The sequence below is a fragment of the Camelina sativa genome, chromosome 20 (assembly GCF_000633955.1).
Source record: "Camelina sativa cultivar DH55 chromosome 20, Cs, whole genome shotgun sequence".
Classification (NCBI taxonomy): Eukaryota; Viridiplantae; Streptophyta; class Magnoliopsida; order Brassicales; family Brassicaceae; genus Camelina; species Camelina sativa.
The window spans coordinates 341,111-356,284 of NC_025704.1; the positions used below are offsets into that span (position 1 = coordinate 341,111).

Consider the following 15,174-nt stretch of genomic DNA (forward strand, 5'->3'; position numbering starts at 1 on the left):
GGTATCTTCCATCATGAATTGTGTAGATGGGGATCCAGGATGTCATGTAAACTTGTCTTATGGTTCATGATTCCCTCTTCATTTTAATTCTGTTTCTTATACAGTCTTTCATCAGTTGCAAAGAAACGTCCTGCATATTGTGGACGTATTCTACCTGTTCTACTTAGCTTGGATCCCCTAAGCTTTCTCAAAGGAGTGCATGCTGCAGCAGCAAATCTTGCCTTGAAGACTGTATTTCTCTCCTACTTGAAATGTACACATCCCGCTGCTGCACCGGTATTATTTTGTTTTAATTTAACTCCAAGGATTTAGTTCACTGTTATTTTCTATCTATTGTTGATTATTTTCGTCATGCTGAGCTGGTATACATCGTCACTGCAACCAAGCGACCATTGTCCCATGCTTTGTAATTTATCTTCCCAAAAATTTGCTGTAGATTGTTAGTTTATGTACTCGGATATAGTGAATTAAGTGTATTATGCTAATCTGTCTTACTTGCTATCCTGTCATTATTAATCAACTAATAGTGGTATAACATTCTTATAACTACGGCATTGATTTTCATAGTAAACTCGCAACTATTTAGATCTGTATGCTGTCATTTTCTCTAGTGGAAGGATCGGTTGATCGGTGCTCTTAAAGAGATAGAAGGTGGAGGTCGGGCAGGCAAAGCTAAAGATCTTTTTTACAAGACTAACGGAAGCATTCAAGACAAAGACAGTGCAGAGGATACCAAGGTAGTTTGTTCCTCTTTCAATTCATAATTTCATCTATATGTTTATCATTGTGTGTGCATGTGTCTCTCCGGTTATCTTATCTATATTGGATGCAGACATTAAATTATTAAAATTCGAGAACTATTAATTACAGGTATCAGTGGAAGCGAATAACCTATGTGCTAGTTCTGATGTTGCGGAAAGTAACTTTGGTAGGAAAAGATCTGGATCAGAATACAATATTGATCTAAATGGAGATGCTTTGAATGGAAAACGTGCAAGAATAACACCTTCTGTGTCAGAAGAATCTACTGACGGATTAAATGGTAATGATGGTGGCTCTCTACCTCGGGTTGCTTCTACCTCAACTGGACCGAGTAATAGCAGAGGAGTGAGTGATACTGAACCTGTTCAGCAACTAGTTAATATGTTTGGAATCTTGGTTGCTCAGGGTGAAAAAGCAATTGGATCTTTGGAGGTTCTTATTAAAAATATTTGTCCGGATCTGCTTACTGATGTTGTGATGGCTAATATGCATAATATTCCACCAAATAGTTCTTCTTATGCTGATAGCAGCAATGAGTTGGTGATGAATATGTGTATAGTTGATAGTGATGCACAAATCAAATATCCCCCATCATTTGTAGCGGATGTCCTTTCACTGTCAACTGCATTCCCACCAATTGCTGCCCTGATAAATCCTCGCATACCGAAAACGGAAAATGTATGGGTGCTTTTTGCTCGATTACGTATTTCTCTGTTATATTTATTGCGTCATTTATGCTCCTTGTTTTTCCTTCTTGTCTTTAAGATTGTATTGTACACTAAAATCTCACCAATAACAGGAAGATGAAGAAGTCTTTTCTGTTCATGTGGACCAGCAGATGTTTTCAGCTGAAGATGCAGTTCTTGCAACTGGCTTATTACCATCTTCTGATGCCTCGTTTCCAGAAAATGAAGAGGACAGTACTGTGTTTCCACCAGACGTGCATTATAAAGGGAATACAGAAAGTGGAATACCTGGATTGGACTCTTCTGCTCAACTTGATTTATCAGGATCCCGTGTTACTTCTGTATTGAATGCTATGAATGTGGAGGCTGCAACCAAGAATCAAAATGCGAGTGGAAAACTTCTTGTCGATGTAATTCCTTCAATGTCTGTGGATAAGTCTGATGAATTTAGTCCAAAGGCGGCTGCCACAGGTTCTACCAGCTTGGTTTTGTCAACTGCAACTTCAGTTGCTTCTGCGCCTCAGTTTGTCCTGCCTAAGATATCAGCACCTGTTGTCGACCTTTCTGATGAAGAGAAAGACAGTTTGCAGAAGCTGGTTTTTTTGCGCATTGTTGAAGCATATAAACAAATATCAGTGTCTGGTGGTTCACAACTCCGCTTTTCTCTTCTTGCTCATTTGGGAGTTGAGGTCAATTTCTAATCTGTATTTTTTAACATAACGGTCTCTGCATGATTCTTGCCTCACTTGCCTCTACTCTAAGAGCCTGGTTTGTGGTAGAAAGAGGATATGTCTAGTGCTTACTGATTGTCATGTTTGATTTCGATGGCTGTTTATACCCTCCTGTTTTATACCTATTAAATACATCCTAGTTGGCAAGATGATTGTTTGAGTATATTCTATCTCTCAGTAATTAATCGTCATATTTTCCTTTTTTTCTCTCTCTCTTTTTTTTTTTTGCAGTTTCCTTCAGAGTTAGACCCTTGGAAAATACTACAGGAGCATGTTCTGTCGGATTATTTGAATCATGAGGTGAGAATTTGTTTTCGTGACTTCATTGTTGGACATTTGGATTGGTCAATCCTGTGTATTCGTGAACATGCTTACTGTGCTTTGATAGCATTAAAAAGCCTAATTCTGGCGGTGAAATCCTTTTGCTAGAGATAGTGATGTTAGATTCTTCTGATATTCTCTTTCTATCCTGGTATATGTTCTAATCTAGATGGGCTCTTGTACTGGCTCGACTATAGAATTTCTTAGTCTTCTGTTGGATGGCTTTGTTAATTGATTCAAAAGTTATTTATCTGACTACCTTTTCTTTTGTTTTCAGGGACATGAGCTGACCGTGCGGGTTCTTTACAGACTATACGGGGAAGCAGAAGCAGAACAAGATTTCTTCTCGTCAACTACTGCTGCGTCTGCATATGAAAGTTTCTTGCTGACTGTGGTAAGCGTTCATTTTGTTTGCATCTTAGTCAACTTTTTGCTAGGGAATTTTCTCAGAAAACAGTTTTACCTTTTAGGCCGAAACGCTTAGAGATTCTTTTCCACCGTCTGACAAATCCTTAAGTAAATTGCTTGGAGATTCTCCACATCTGCCCAAATCAGTTCTGAAGTTGTTGGAATCATTTTGCTGTCCTGGAAGTGGTGAACAAGTTGAAAAGGATTTACAGAATGGAGACCGTGTTACTCAAGGTCTCAGTACTGTTTGGAGCCTTATTTTAATGAGACCTGGAATCCGAAGTGATTGCCTGAAGATTGCGTTGCAGGTTCCTTCTATCTGACCGCTTGAATTCCCTTTTATTTGGTTCAGCTTTAATTATCCTCTTTCACATTTCAATGCATTTTTTAATTTTGTGCTTGTGTTTCTTTCTCCTTCCTTTTTTTGACCTTCTCTTTTCATTTTCTCTTATCAGCATTTTGACAGTTTCATATTGTTAAGGCTGTAATATTCTTAATTTTTTTTATGGGGCTCTCACTAAATATTCATCTTTTTTTCTTGTAAAAGAGTTCTGTTCATCACTTGGAAGAGATTCGCATGAAAGCAATCCGCCTGGTATGTTTCTGCTAAACCTGTGATTCAATGTTTTCAGCTGCTGATGTGTTAGCACTTCAATAATTGTGGGTCATTTTTACAGGTTGCAAACAAGCTCTATTCTTTATCATTCATTACACAACAGATTGAAGAATTTGCAAAGGATAGGCTGTTTTCCGTCGTAAGTTGCATTTCTTCAGAGAGAGGAGATGCTGAAACACGTATTGATGATTATAATAAGGTGCTCGCTTGTACCAAAATAATTTATTGTTCGAGTTGTTTATGCATTTATATTTTCTTTATGTACTAATGAACACTGCATAAAAAAATATTTGACCATAAGTTTTTTTCTCTCTTTTAGAAGGATCTTGATCTGAAAAGTTCACCAAATAAACCACAACCCGTTATTAGTGGCATGGATACGCCCTCCGAAGGAACATCATCAACTTCAATTACTGAAGCTCAACGCTGCCTGTCACTCTATTTTGCTCTCTGTACAAAGGTCTTGTAAAATTTTACCATTCTTGGACTAATGACTAAGCTAGCTTTTTAAGTTTGTGGCAAAATTTGGCAAAATTTGATTTCTATGTGTCTTTGGTATGCAGAAGCACTCCCTTTTTGTTCATGTGTTCAGCATTTACAAGAATGCATTAGATCCTGTTAAGCAGGTAAGACTGGAGCCCAGTGTAAAGAAGTTCTATAATATCAGTGAATTTTCTTCTCCGGTATTTATTCTCACTTTTTGTTTTGTGTAGGCTATTCATCTTCAAATCCCAATACTAGTTCGTACTATGGGCTCATCCTCTGAGCTTCTTAAAATTATAGCAGACCCACCAAGTGGGAGTGAGAACCTTCTAATGCAGGTTATCATTGTTCTTGACTTTCTTTTATACTGTAAACAGATTAAAAAGCTTCATATAGTTGTGTATACAACTATTTCCTTATTGTTCCTCTTTGATGACAGGTTCTTCAAACCCTCACTGAGGGGCCCACGCCGTCTTCAGAATTGATACTTACTATAAGAAAGTTGTTTGATACAAGAATAAAGGTAAAGACAATGAAATGTTCATTGATAACTCTTTAATAGCAAAACTGTAAGCTTTATTCTTCTCTAATTTTTCTTTGGTTCTGAACTTTTGATGGGACTACAGGATGTAGAAATTCTTTTCCCAATTTTGCCGTTCCTGCCAAGAGACGATGTAAATCTTCTTTCCTACCTTTTATCCCTTCTATTGACGCATTGGGTTATAGTTGTCATATATTTCTAAACTTGTAACTTGTCTCTCGATCAGGTTCTACGCATTTTTCCACATATGGTGAATCTTCCCATGGAGAAATTCCAAGTTGCACTTTCTCGTGTGCTTCAGGTATCAGATTCATTTCTTACGTATGGCTTTCGAGTAAAGTTTGATCTGCTCACTCTGGAATTTGGTTCTTAGGGATCATCTCAGTCTGGCCCAGTGCTTTCTCCATCTGAAGTTTTAATTGCTATCCATAGCATTGACCCAGCAAGAGATGGAATACCTCTTAAACAGGTATATCTCGACCATTTACTTATTAACATACAGCAAACAAAGAATATAAGCTTTGATGAACAATTAGGAAATCTCTGCCAGCTCTGTTTTACCATCAACACCGAGGTTACTTCCCTAAATCGTATGTCTTGATTAATGTTCTTATCAGGTCACAGATGCATGCAATACCTGTTTTGCACAGAGGCAGACATTCACTCAACATGTTTTAGCCGGCGTTCTGAATCAACTGGTATATAACAGTCTCTATCTTACCGAGTTTTTCTCTCTCGTTCTGGACATTTATTCTTATTGGCAAACTTTTGGCTGCAGGTCCAGCAAATTCCACTGCCAATGTTATTCATGCGTACAGTTTTACAAGCTATCGGTGCTTTTCCAGCTCTGGTAACAAACTTATCACTTCTCTTTTTGCAATCCCAATTTTATTTTCACTGAATAATCTCTTTAACATGATATTGTAATAGTCGGACTTCATCTTGGAGATCCTTTCTCGTCTCGTTAGCAAACAGGTCAGTAATGTTCTTGAAATGTTATACTTCCATTCTTATGATTGACTGTGTGTTGAAAATAAAACTGTGGTTCTCTCTATATGTATGCCTCAGATATGGAAATATCCGAAACTGTGGGTGGGGTTTTTGAAATGTGCACAGACAACACAGCCTCAGTCATACAAGGTCTTACTACAGGTGCGATTATAATAAATTTATTCCACAATGGTTAAATTACCTATACTAGTCGTTGTTAAAACTGTGTGATCCTTGTCTTGGCTTTTCACTGAAATTCCTTTTGTTCAGCTTCCTCCACCTCAACTGGGAAATGCATTGACTAAAATCCCAGCATTAAGAGCTCCACTAACCGCACATGCCAGCCAGCCAGAGTTTCAGTCTTCACTTCCAAGGTGACCTTTCCTCTTTCAAGCTTCCAGGAATTCATTTCTGAATAATCTGAGTCAGAAGCTATTTGAAATCCATTTGCCGCTGAGCACATTGATATGAAACTATTTTGTTGGTAGGTCTACACTGGCTGTTCTTGGACTTGTCCCTGATTCTCAAGGAACACAAACCAGCCATGTGCAAGCGAATGAGACACAAACGAGTCAGGAACAGCAGCAGCAGCAAGCAAGCGAGTCACAGCAAACGAGCCAGTCTGAGCAAGTTTCTGTACCATTGAGTCCCTCCAAAACAGATCACCAGGAACCCAGTCAGGTAATAGGCGTTCAGTCTCAAAGCAGTCCCGGAGGTACGGGGGTGTCTGAAATGAGTCAGTCTCAGAACAGTCCCATAGATACGGTACGGTCTGAAATGAGCCAGTCTCAGAACAGTCCCATAGGTACGGGCCGGTCTGAAATGAGTCAGTCACAAAGCAGTCCAGTTGGGACTGGGCAGTCTGAAATGGGTCAGAGCCCTCAAGTGTCGGACTCGAGTGCTCCAGTAGGACCAGCACCAACGAGTCATACTCGAACATCAGACTCTCGAGCGTCAAGCCAGACACAGCGAGATGATGATGAAAAGATAGACGACACAGCAACCTCGGAGAAGGAGGTGACAAAAAGTGAGAAATCAAAGGACTCTTCAGAAGAAGAAGAAGAAGAAGAAGAAGAGTAATGTGAATCATTCTGTGACAGAGATCTTAATTGGGATAATCTTGACATGAGAGAGAAGAAGAGATTCTTAGAAAATTCAGGTTGCTTCTACTTCTCTCTCTCTCTCTCTCTCTCTCTCTGTGTCGGAGAAGAAAAGTGATTGATTGAAAGCGTAGATGAAGCGTAGACACAATTTTTATATTTATTTTACGAAAATGAATTTTGTAAATTAGAATTAGAGATTTCTATGTAGATCGTGTCATTAGCGATTGTATTGTTTTTTTTTTTTTTAACCCTTCAATTGCATTAATTAAGAGCGAACAAATACAGAGTTGAAGTCAGATAGAATACAAGGGGGAATTGAGGAAAATAAGAGAACACTAGGACTGTCTTGCTGAAATTTAGCTAGTTTATCCGCCAATGAGTTTGATTTCCTTGAAGTCCATCGGAAGCTTACATTATCAAATCTCGTCGACCACCCTTTGATTTCTTGCAACCAATTGTAGACATCAAAGTGCAGAGAGGAAGAATTAATTGCCTTAACCAACCTTTGGCAATCACCTTCAAAGATAACATTTTTATACCCATTACTCCACAATTGTTGCATAGCAAAGATGAGGCTTTGACACTCAGCTTCAAAAGCTGACATAACTCTAGACCCTGTGGCTTGACCTGCCACCATAAACTGGCCTTGATCATCACGCACAATCCAGCCTGCTGTGGATTGACTGTCGATGTTAAAAAAGCTACCATCATAATTACATTTAACCCATCCAAAGGGCGGCTTTTGCCAAGGAGAATTATTTCGTCGATCCCTACTGATAGAAGTATGATCCGGAGAATTATCACGTGAACTTGATGGGATGGTAGCTAACCATTCATCAGCTTCTTGTCGGGCTGTCTTCAACAAACTCTGCCAACTGAGATTTTTCCCCTGAAAGAGAAGCTTATTACGTCCTATCCATATGTTCCATAGAATCCAAAATGGGAGAAGAGAGAGTCGATCATTGTGGCTTCTCAGTCTATGAAATTCTAGGATCTTCTTGAGTTTGTCTTCCAACGGCTCAACTGAACTTAGCAGACTTCTTATAGGGATATTAGAACAACGCCAGATTTGCATAGCATGGGGACATGTGAAAAAGAGATGCTCAGTAGTTTCAACCTGATCACACCGCTTACAATATAGATTCGAAGAAATATGTCTTCGCACTAGTTCATCACCTGTAGCTAGAGCTCGAGAAGTCATACGCCAGAAGAAATGCTTGAACTTTGAAGGTAGTTTTGTTTTCCAAATCTCTGATTTTAACTGCGGATTTCCGTATGGAGGGCCTATTTGAAATTCCTGTTCTGGGAGATGTGTAGCGAGCCAATAGCCGGACTTAACTGTGTATAGACCATCTTCCGTATAGTGCCAACCCAGATAGTCCTGATTTTGCCAATGACTCTTCTTTATCCGAAGAACATGATTGACATCATCTGGATGAATCTTCTCACGGATTAAGCTTTCATTCCATCCGCTGCGATTTGGCAGAAAGAGAGTGTTTACTGTGGATAAATCATCACGTATAGTTGGAGCTAACCGTGGTGGTCGAGGAGGGTGTACAGGTAACCAAGGATCAGTCCATGTCTTAATACATAATCCGTCACCAATAGTAAAACGTAAACCTTGTTTAAGAAGATCACGACCACATAATAGCGATTGCCATCCAAAAGAAGGCTGAGTTCCTCTTGTTGCCTCCAGGATATTAGAATCTGCGAAGTATCGACCTTTAAGAATACGCGCAAGAAGACTATTTGGGTGTTGCAGTATTCTCCAAGCTTGTTTGCCAAGCAAAGCTTCATTGAACCGTTCTATATCTCGAAATCCAAGCCCGCCTTCTTTCTTCATATACTTTAAACGAGCCCATGCCACCCAATGCACTGCAGTACCATTTTGTTGAGTATTCCACCAGAAGTTTGCTATAACTCGTTCTATTTCCTCACAAATCCCTTTAGGAATCTTGAAACAATTCATCGTATAAACCGGCATAGCAAGTGCTATCGCCTTCAGCAAAATCTCCTTCCCACCTTGGGACAGAAATTTGTTATTCCATCCTTTTGTTCTGTTCTGAACCTTCTCCACAATATACTCGAATAGCTCTTTCTTTTTACGACCAAACTGCTCCGGCAATCCCAAATACTTACCACATCCACCATCATTGAAAATCTGTAGTCGATGTCGTATCTGAGTCTTAGTCGCTTCTGGAACCCTTTTACCAAACGTTAATGCAGACTTCCTCGTGTTAATTTGTTGTCCAGAGGCTTTTTCGTATTGTGTAAGGATGTCTTTGATAGCACTGCAGGATTTAATATTTGCTTGACAGAAAAATAAGGAGTCATCCGCAAAAAGAAGGTGACTTACAGATGGACTAGCGTTGCTAATCTTCAAACCCTTAATCAAGCCTTGAGACTCAGCTCTCTTCATCATATGACTTAGTACCTCAGCACAGAGAATGAATAAGTAGGGGGAAAGCGGGTCACCTTGCCTAATACCCCGTTCTGGTTGAATGAAACCTTGAGGATTACCGTTTATATTAACCGAAAAAGTTGGTGATCTGACACAGGTCATGACCCATTGAATCCATCTGACATCAAAACCAAAACGAAACATAGCTTCTTGTAGAAAGTCCCATTCAAGGCGATCATAAGCCTTCGTAATGTCCGTTTTTATCGCCATGTATGAATTAGCACACCGCCTTTTCACCTTAAGTGCATGGATAAGCTCATGAGCAATAAGTACATTATCGGTGATGATTCTACCAGGGATAAAGGCAGCCTGTTCTTCAGAGATGATACCGTGTAAATGATGTTTTAATCTCCCAACCAGAACCTTGGAGATTATCTTGTAGCTGACATTACATAACGCAATAGGTCGGAACTCACTCATATGCTTTGCTTCAGGTGTCTTAGGGATTAAACAGATGTTGGTATGATTTAATGACTTATCAAAGACCCCGAGATCAAAGAAATCGCGAACCTCTTGTGTAACTGCATCCTTAGTTGTGTTCCAAAAATTCTGATAGAAAGCTCCAGTGAAACCATCAGGGCCTGGAGCCTTTGTAGCACCAATATCAAACACTGCAGCCTTAATTTCCTCTTCAGTAATTGGTTTTGTTAAATCCTGATTGATCGAAGGTGTAACCCTTTGCTTGAAATCTCTGAAAACATGGTAATGATTGTTCTGCGGTGATAACTCACTTTTGAAAAGCTTTGTGAAATATGCTTCTGCGACCTTACCAATCTGACTATCACCACAGTGCTCAAACCGGTCATCATCGAGTATCGAGTAGAGCTTATTACGAGCAGTGTGATTCTTTGCAGTGGCAAAGAAATATTTCGTATTGCGGTCTCCACTTGCCAACCATGTTTTCCTGCTTTTTATTCGCCAATATTCTTCTTCTTCCTTATACGCACAGCTTAGCTTCATTCGGAGATCCCGAATTTGTTGTGTAGGTAAGCCATTCGTATGAGCTTGATCCAGACGTTTCTTCAATATGCCAATCTCTTCCTGAGTATTAGTTCTGTTTCCCTTCTTCCAAATTGATATGGTACGTCGACATTCTTTGAGGCGAGAGTGCAAACACATTGACTGTCCGGGTCTCATAGAAGTCCATCCTTTATCCACAGCATCTTTAAATCCTTCTTTATTGACCATTCTTGAGTCAAAGTAGAACTGACCTCGTCGGGGTGTAAAGTCGTTGGAGATGGTAGTGATAACCGGTCTATGATCTGATTCTAGAAGCTCTAAAAACTCTACATGGGATGCAGGATATTGAGCTAACCACTCGGAGTTAACTAAAGTACGATCTAGACAACATGTAACATCATGACTGTACCGCTTACCGACCCAAGAGAAAGGATTCCCAGAGTACTTAAGATCCTGAAAATCGCAAACTTGAATCATTCGCCGGAAATCTAAAAAGGAGCTTTCAGGCCGGAGAGGGCCTCCTCGTTTTTCTCTATTATTCTTTATCTCATTAAAGTCTCCAATAGAGATCCAAGGACCATTGCGATTCACCGCAAGTCTTTGTAGTCGTTCCTAGACCAAATGTCTTAGAGCTGGGTTTGGATTCCCATAAACACACGACAAATAAAAACCAACTCCATTAACTTGAACATGCGTATCTACAAGATTTGGGGAATGACTAAGAACTGAAACTGAAATACGGCTATTCCATATAAGTGCTATACCACCACTGAAGCCTACAGGAGGGACTGTTACAACCCGATCATATCCTAACTCTGCAACTATGTCTCGAACAGTATCATCTCCTTGTTTTGTCTCAAAGAGGCAAATGATGTCTGGAGAATAAGTCTTCTTTATCTCCTTTAGATGTCGAACTGCGAGGTCATTGCCTAAGCCTCTACAGTTCCAAGCGGCTGTCCTCATGGGGGAAGTGGTGGTACTGGGCCCACCGCGCCTCTGTCAAGATCAAGGGGAGAGCTATCATCCCCTGAACAGCTACTTTCACCAGCCTCCAAAATCTTAGCTTTGGAGCTGTCCATCCTCTCAGCAGGTTCAGGTGACTCATCTCTCTTACGTTTACCTCTGGCCTCCATAATGAAGTCAGAGTCCACAGGGTTCGTAGGACCGCTAGCAGCATGGTTAATGACAATCTCTCCCGCCGGTTGACCAGCAGGAGTATCAGGTGCAGGCATCTCTTGTGCAGCTTCAGGAAGCGGGTCTTCCTCAACGATCTCACGAATCACGACACCATGAATACCAGGTGCGGCAAGATGACCAACGTCTTCATCATCAGCATCATCATTGTTGTCAAAATGTTCTTCACCACCATTTTGAAGTATGCACGCACCAGTGTCATGTGTTAACATGCCACATACCTCACAGAAACCCCGGAGGCGTTCAAAACGGAAACGGAGGAGAGTATTAACACCTTGTTGAAATTGGATATGACGTTGAAAGCGAAGTGGGAGAGTAATGTCCCAATGGACTTGGACACGAACAAACTCCACTCTTGCAGCAGCCTCCGCATCATAATCAACATCGAGAAGGTTGCCAATCGATCGACCAATGAAAGAGATGACTTCGAGGTTGAGGAATTGGAACGGGATACCACGGATCTGAATCCAGAAAGGGATGAAATCGATAAGAGGAGGATTATCATTGGGATACCAGCGTTGGAGGATAAGCATCCGATCATTGAAAGCCCAAGGTCCACGCCGAAGAACCAATTCCATCTCTCCTTCCGTAGGGAAAATGAACTGAAAGCGGTTACCCCCCACCATACGACCATGAACAACCCCAGTCTGGCCCCAAATTCGTGGCATAGAAGCAATGATGGAACGCACATTCTGACGGCGTGGCATGACAGGACGACCAATGAGAATAAAACGGTTCTCTGCAGCGGCATTAGCCACCACACCCTCCGGGATTGCAAGCGGAGCATCATCGGCACCCAGATTGATATCTTGTACTCTTTGTCGAAGATTATCGGCCATTGAGAGAGACTTGAAATGAAAATACTGGAAAAGAAATAGAAGTGGAGAAAGCAAAAGCCGAAGATGAAGAAACTGCAGATCCAAAATGCGGTATTTATAGAACAAATCCTTCATTCCAACCGCCAACAGAGCATCACGAAGAGAGATCCACTTCGTGGAGATAACCGCCGCACGATCACAGAGTAGGTAAAGCCCCTCAACGTCGACGAAACCGTCGGTAACCGTCTCTATGGAGACAAAGTTCAACCACCAAGGGAGAAACCAAATCGCCATTCCTCTCATCAGCGATTGTATTGTTTATCTCATACATTATATATAGCATTCGTCTTTGAAATAATAGACTTCAATAAAAGTTTGCTTTCTTTCTTAAAATTTTCTTTTCATGAATGTTTGTGTTTGAGTAGTCCAACGGTCAGAAGAGACCCAATGTCTTGCGATTTCTTAACCAAGCAGCTACTATTATTTTTTTCAAAGGCCCAATATTAAGGCCTTTTAAAGTTAAAGCTGATAATATATATGTGGACAAAACTTAAAAAGTACAAAATTGGAGTGTTAAACCGATTAAAAATCACGATCGGTTTATCGTACCGATTTCCAAATTATAGATCGGTTCAGCTCGGTTAAAATGTTAATTCCGGAAGAGAAAATATAGTCGGCCCCTAGAATCCAGTGAAGAAGAAGAAAGATTCCAGTGGGAGAGACAGAGCGAGAGAGAGAGAAAGCGATTGGAACAAGAAGAAAGATTGAGAGAAAGAGAGAGAGAGAGAGAGATGGGGGTGGATTACTATAAGGTGCTTGAGGTTGATCGCAGTGCAAACGACGACGAGCTTAAGAAAGCTTATCGGAAACTGGCCATGAAGTGGCATCCTGATAAGAACCCTAACAACAAAAAAGAAGCCGAAGCTAAATTCAAGGAAATCTCCGAAGCTTACGATGTGACTAATTTACTTCCCTCTCTTTCAATTCCCCCTTTTTTTTTTTGTTTAGGATTTTAGAAAAATATCAATCTTTTTTTTTTTTTTTTTTTTGAGCTAAGCTAATCTAATCGAAATCGACCATGCACTTCTCTTTTTGATCATTATATGTATGCTTCTTTGTTAGGTTTTGAGTGATCCTCAAAAACGAGCAATCTATGACCAATACGGAGAAGAAGGTTTAAACCAAGGCCCTCCTCCCGGTTCCGGTGGTTACTCTGGAGAATCAGACGCCGGAGCTTCTTCTTTCCGCTTCAATCCCAGAAGCGCCGATGATATCTTCTCTGACTTCTTTGGTTTCACTAGGCCTTTTGGTACCGGAAGCAGCGACTCCCGAGCAGGACCTTCTGCGTTTAGGTATGGTGATGATATCTTCGCTTCCTTGAGGGCTGCTGCTGCTGCCGGCGCTGGAGGAGGAGGAGACCCTTCCATTCCTGCTAGGAAAGCTGCTCCTATCGAGAGACAGTTGCCTTGTAGTTTGGAGGATTTGTATAAAGGAGTCACCAAGAAGATGAAGATCTCTCGTGATGTTCTCGACTCTTCCGGGTTTGTTTTCCATTTCCCTTCCCTTCATCAATTTAGTGGCTTTTTGCATATCTATAAATATCTGCTGCTGCTTTTGGCTAATTAGGGACACTTTAACCTCTATCTGTGATTGTTGTATGGAGTTTGGTTTCAAATCTTTAGTCTATAGAGTCGGCTTATTAGAAAGTTCTTCTTTTTAACAGGTTTTGGTTAGTTTACAAGTTTTTATCTCTGTGAGTGTGACCTTTATTCACTATTTGACCTCTCTATTGACACATTAATGATAGATGTAAGTTTAGAAACAGATAGCTATATATACAGCTAACCACGGCATCCCTTGGCCTAAATAACCACTTTCATCATGGTTTTTAACTATACATAGATTCTCTTAATCTCATGGACTCACAGACTCTCTGATTGATCAAGTTACACACTTTGTAGAAAGTCTGTTTAAGCTCTCTTGAATGTATAAACTTTTCGCAAACACCAATTGAATCCAGGAAGAATAGATTCATTCGCATTTTCTGTAATTCCAAACCACTTTCAATGCAGGACATTACTGATTTATGTTTTCTATGTTTTGCTGCTGACTGACTAAACTCGTAGTTTGTGAGTGCTTCAATGCAGGACATTACTGATTTATGTTTTCTATGTTTTTGCTGCTGACTAAACCCGTAGTGTGTGCTTCAATGCAGGAGGCCAACTCCAGTTGAGGAGATCTTGACGATAGAGATCAAAGCCGGTTGGAAGAAAGGAACAAAGATAACATTCCTGGAAAAAGGAAACGAGCATCGCGGAATCATTCCATCCGATCTTGTTTTCATCGTAGACGAGAAACCCCATCCCGTTTTCAAACGAGATGGGAATGATCTGGTGGTAATGCAAAAGATATCTCTCGTGGAAGCTCTCACAGGTTGCACAGCGCAGGTCACTACTCTTGACGGAAGAACCCTAACGGTTCCGGTAAACAATGTGGTCAGTCCGTCGTACGAAGAGATAGTGAAAGGGGAAGGCATGCCGATCCCTAAAGATCCATCAAGAAAAGGAAACTTGAGAATCAGATTCATCATCAAGTTCCCTTCGAAGCTAACGCCTGAGCAGAAAACAGGGGTCAAGCGGATGTTTTCATCTTGAATGTCTGTCTTAAGATTGAATCATCTCGTTTTCAGTTTTTTTTTGTTAAAAGCTGCTAGTTTTTTTCTTTTTGGGGAATCGTTTAGTCTAGAAGCAGAAGATGATGTGGTTTATGGAATTTCATTTTTTGTTGCATTTTGGTAAAGTTTTAAGGTAATTGTGAAATACCACCCACCAAACGATGCTGGTGTTTACTTAGTAGTAATGAATGGACTGACTAGTAGTTAAAGTTTCTTAATACCGTCTTCTCTCTTTTGCAAATAAACTTACTAGTAGTGTACACATTATTGTCAACAGATTTTGAAAGACTAAATCAACGACGTTAACAATTTGTCAAAAAAAAAAAAAAATTGAAGTCAAATTGATTAATCATAGTAGCGAAATTTGAATTAAGAACACCGTTTTTGTTTGGTATTAAAAGTTTCAATGTTTACGTTTTTCGCACC

At 40.3% G+C, this 15,174-nt stretch overlaps 2 protein-coding genes across 3 annotated transcripts in view; both read left to right on the plus strand.

The window, feature by feature from the left end:
* Positions 1-6,892, plus strand: part of LOC104768323 — a 10,659-nt gene extending 3,767 nt beyond the window's left edge. For both annotated transcript variants that reach the window (XM_019242434.1, XM_010492268.2), the window contains exons 7-27: positions 612-737; positions 871-1,440; positions 1,562-2,137; positions 2,411-2,479; positions 2,778-2,894; positions 2,971-3,216; positions 3,456-3,503; positions 3,586-3,723; positions 3,844-3,984; positions 4,088-4,150; positions 4,238-4,345; positions 4,447-4,530; positions 4,634-4,681; positions 4,775-4,849; positions 4,922-5,017; positions 5,166-5,246; positions 5,327-5,398; positions 5,479-5,523; positions 5,617-5,700; positions 5,809-5,912; positions 6,027-6,892. In XM_019242434.1, the coding sequence (XP_019097979.1) occupies positions 612-737; positions 871-1,440; positions 1,562-2,137; positions 2,411-2,479; positions 2,778-2,894; positions 2,971-3,216; positions 3,456-3,503; positions 3,586-3,723; positions 3,844-3,984; positions 4,088-4,150; positions 4,238-4,345; positions 4,447-4,530; positions 4,634-4,681; positions 4,775-4,849; positions 4,922-5,017; positions 5,166-5,246; positions 5,327-5,398; positions 5,479-5,523; positions 5,617-5,700; positions 5,809-5,912; positions 6,027-6,618 (3,483 nt within the window). In that variant the 3' untranslated portion in view covers positions 6,619-6,892. The remainder of the gene's footprint in view (positions 1-611; positions 738-870; positions 1,441-1,561; positions 2,138-2,410; positions 2,480-2,777; positions 2,895-2,970; positions 3,217-3,455; positions 3,504-3,585; positions 3,724-3,843; positions 3,985-4,087; positions 4,151-4,237; positions 4,346-4,446; positions 4,531-4,633; positions 4,682-4,774; positions 4,850-4,921; positions 5,018-5,165; positions 5,247-5,326; positions 5,399-5,478; positions 5,524-5,616; positions 5,701-5,808; positions 5,913-6,026) is intronic.
* LOC104768324 (dnaJ homolog subfamily B member 1) lies at positions 12,771-14,961 on the plus strand. The gene is made up of 3 exons (XM_010492269.2): positions 12,771-13,030; positions 13,197-13,615; positions 14,290-14,961. Exons 1-3 carry the CDS (start codon positions 12,866-12,868, stop codon positions 14,726-14,728), a joined length of 1,023 nt encoding a protein of 340 aa, XP_010490571.1. The 5' UTR covers positions 12,771-12,865; the 3' UTR covers positions 14,729-14,961.

Excerpts from the sequence above, each read along its gene's own strand:
- LOC104768324 (XM_010492269.2), top strand. The coding sequence starts at position 12,866 with ATGGGGGTGGATTACTATAAGGTGCTTGAGGTTGATCGCAGTGCAAAC. Across the intron at positions 13,031-13,196 it reads AAATCTCCGAAGCTTACGAT|GTTTTGAGTGATCCTCAAAA; the intron begins GTGACTAATTTA and ends CTTCTTTGTTAG. Across the intron at positions 13,616-14,289 it reads GATGTTCTCGACTCTTCCGG|GAGGCCAACTCCAGTTGAGG; the intron begins GTTTGTTTTCCA and ends GCTTCAATGCAG.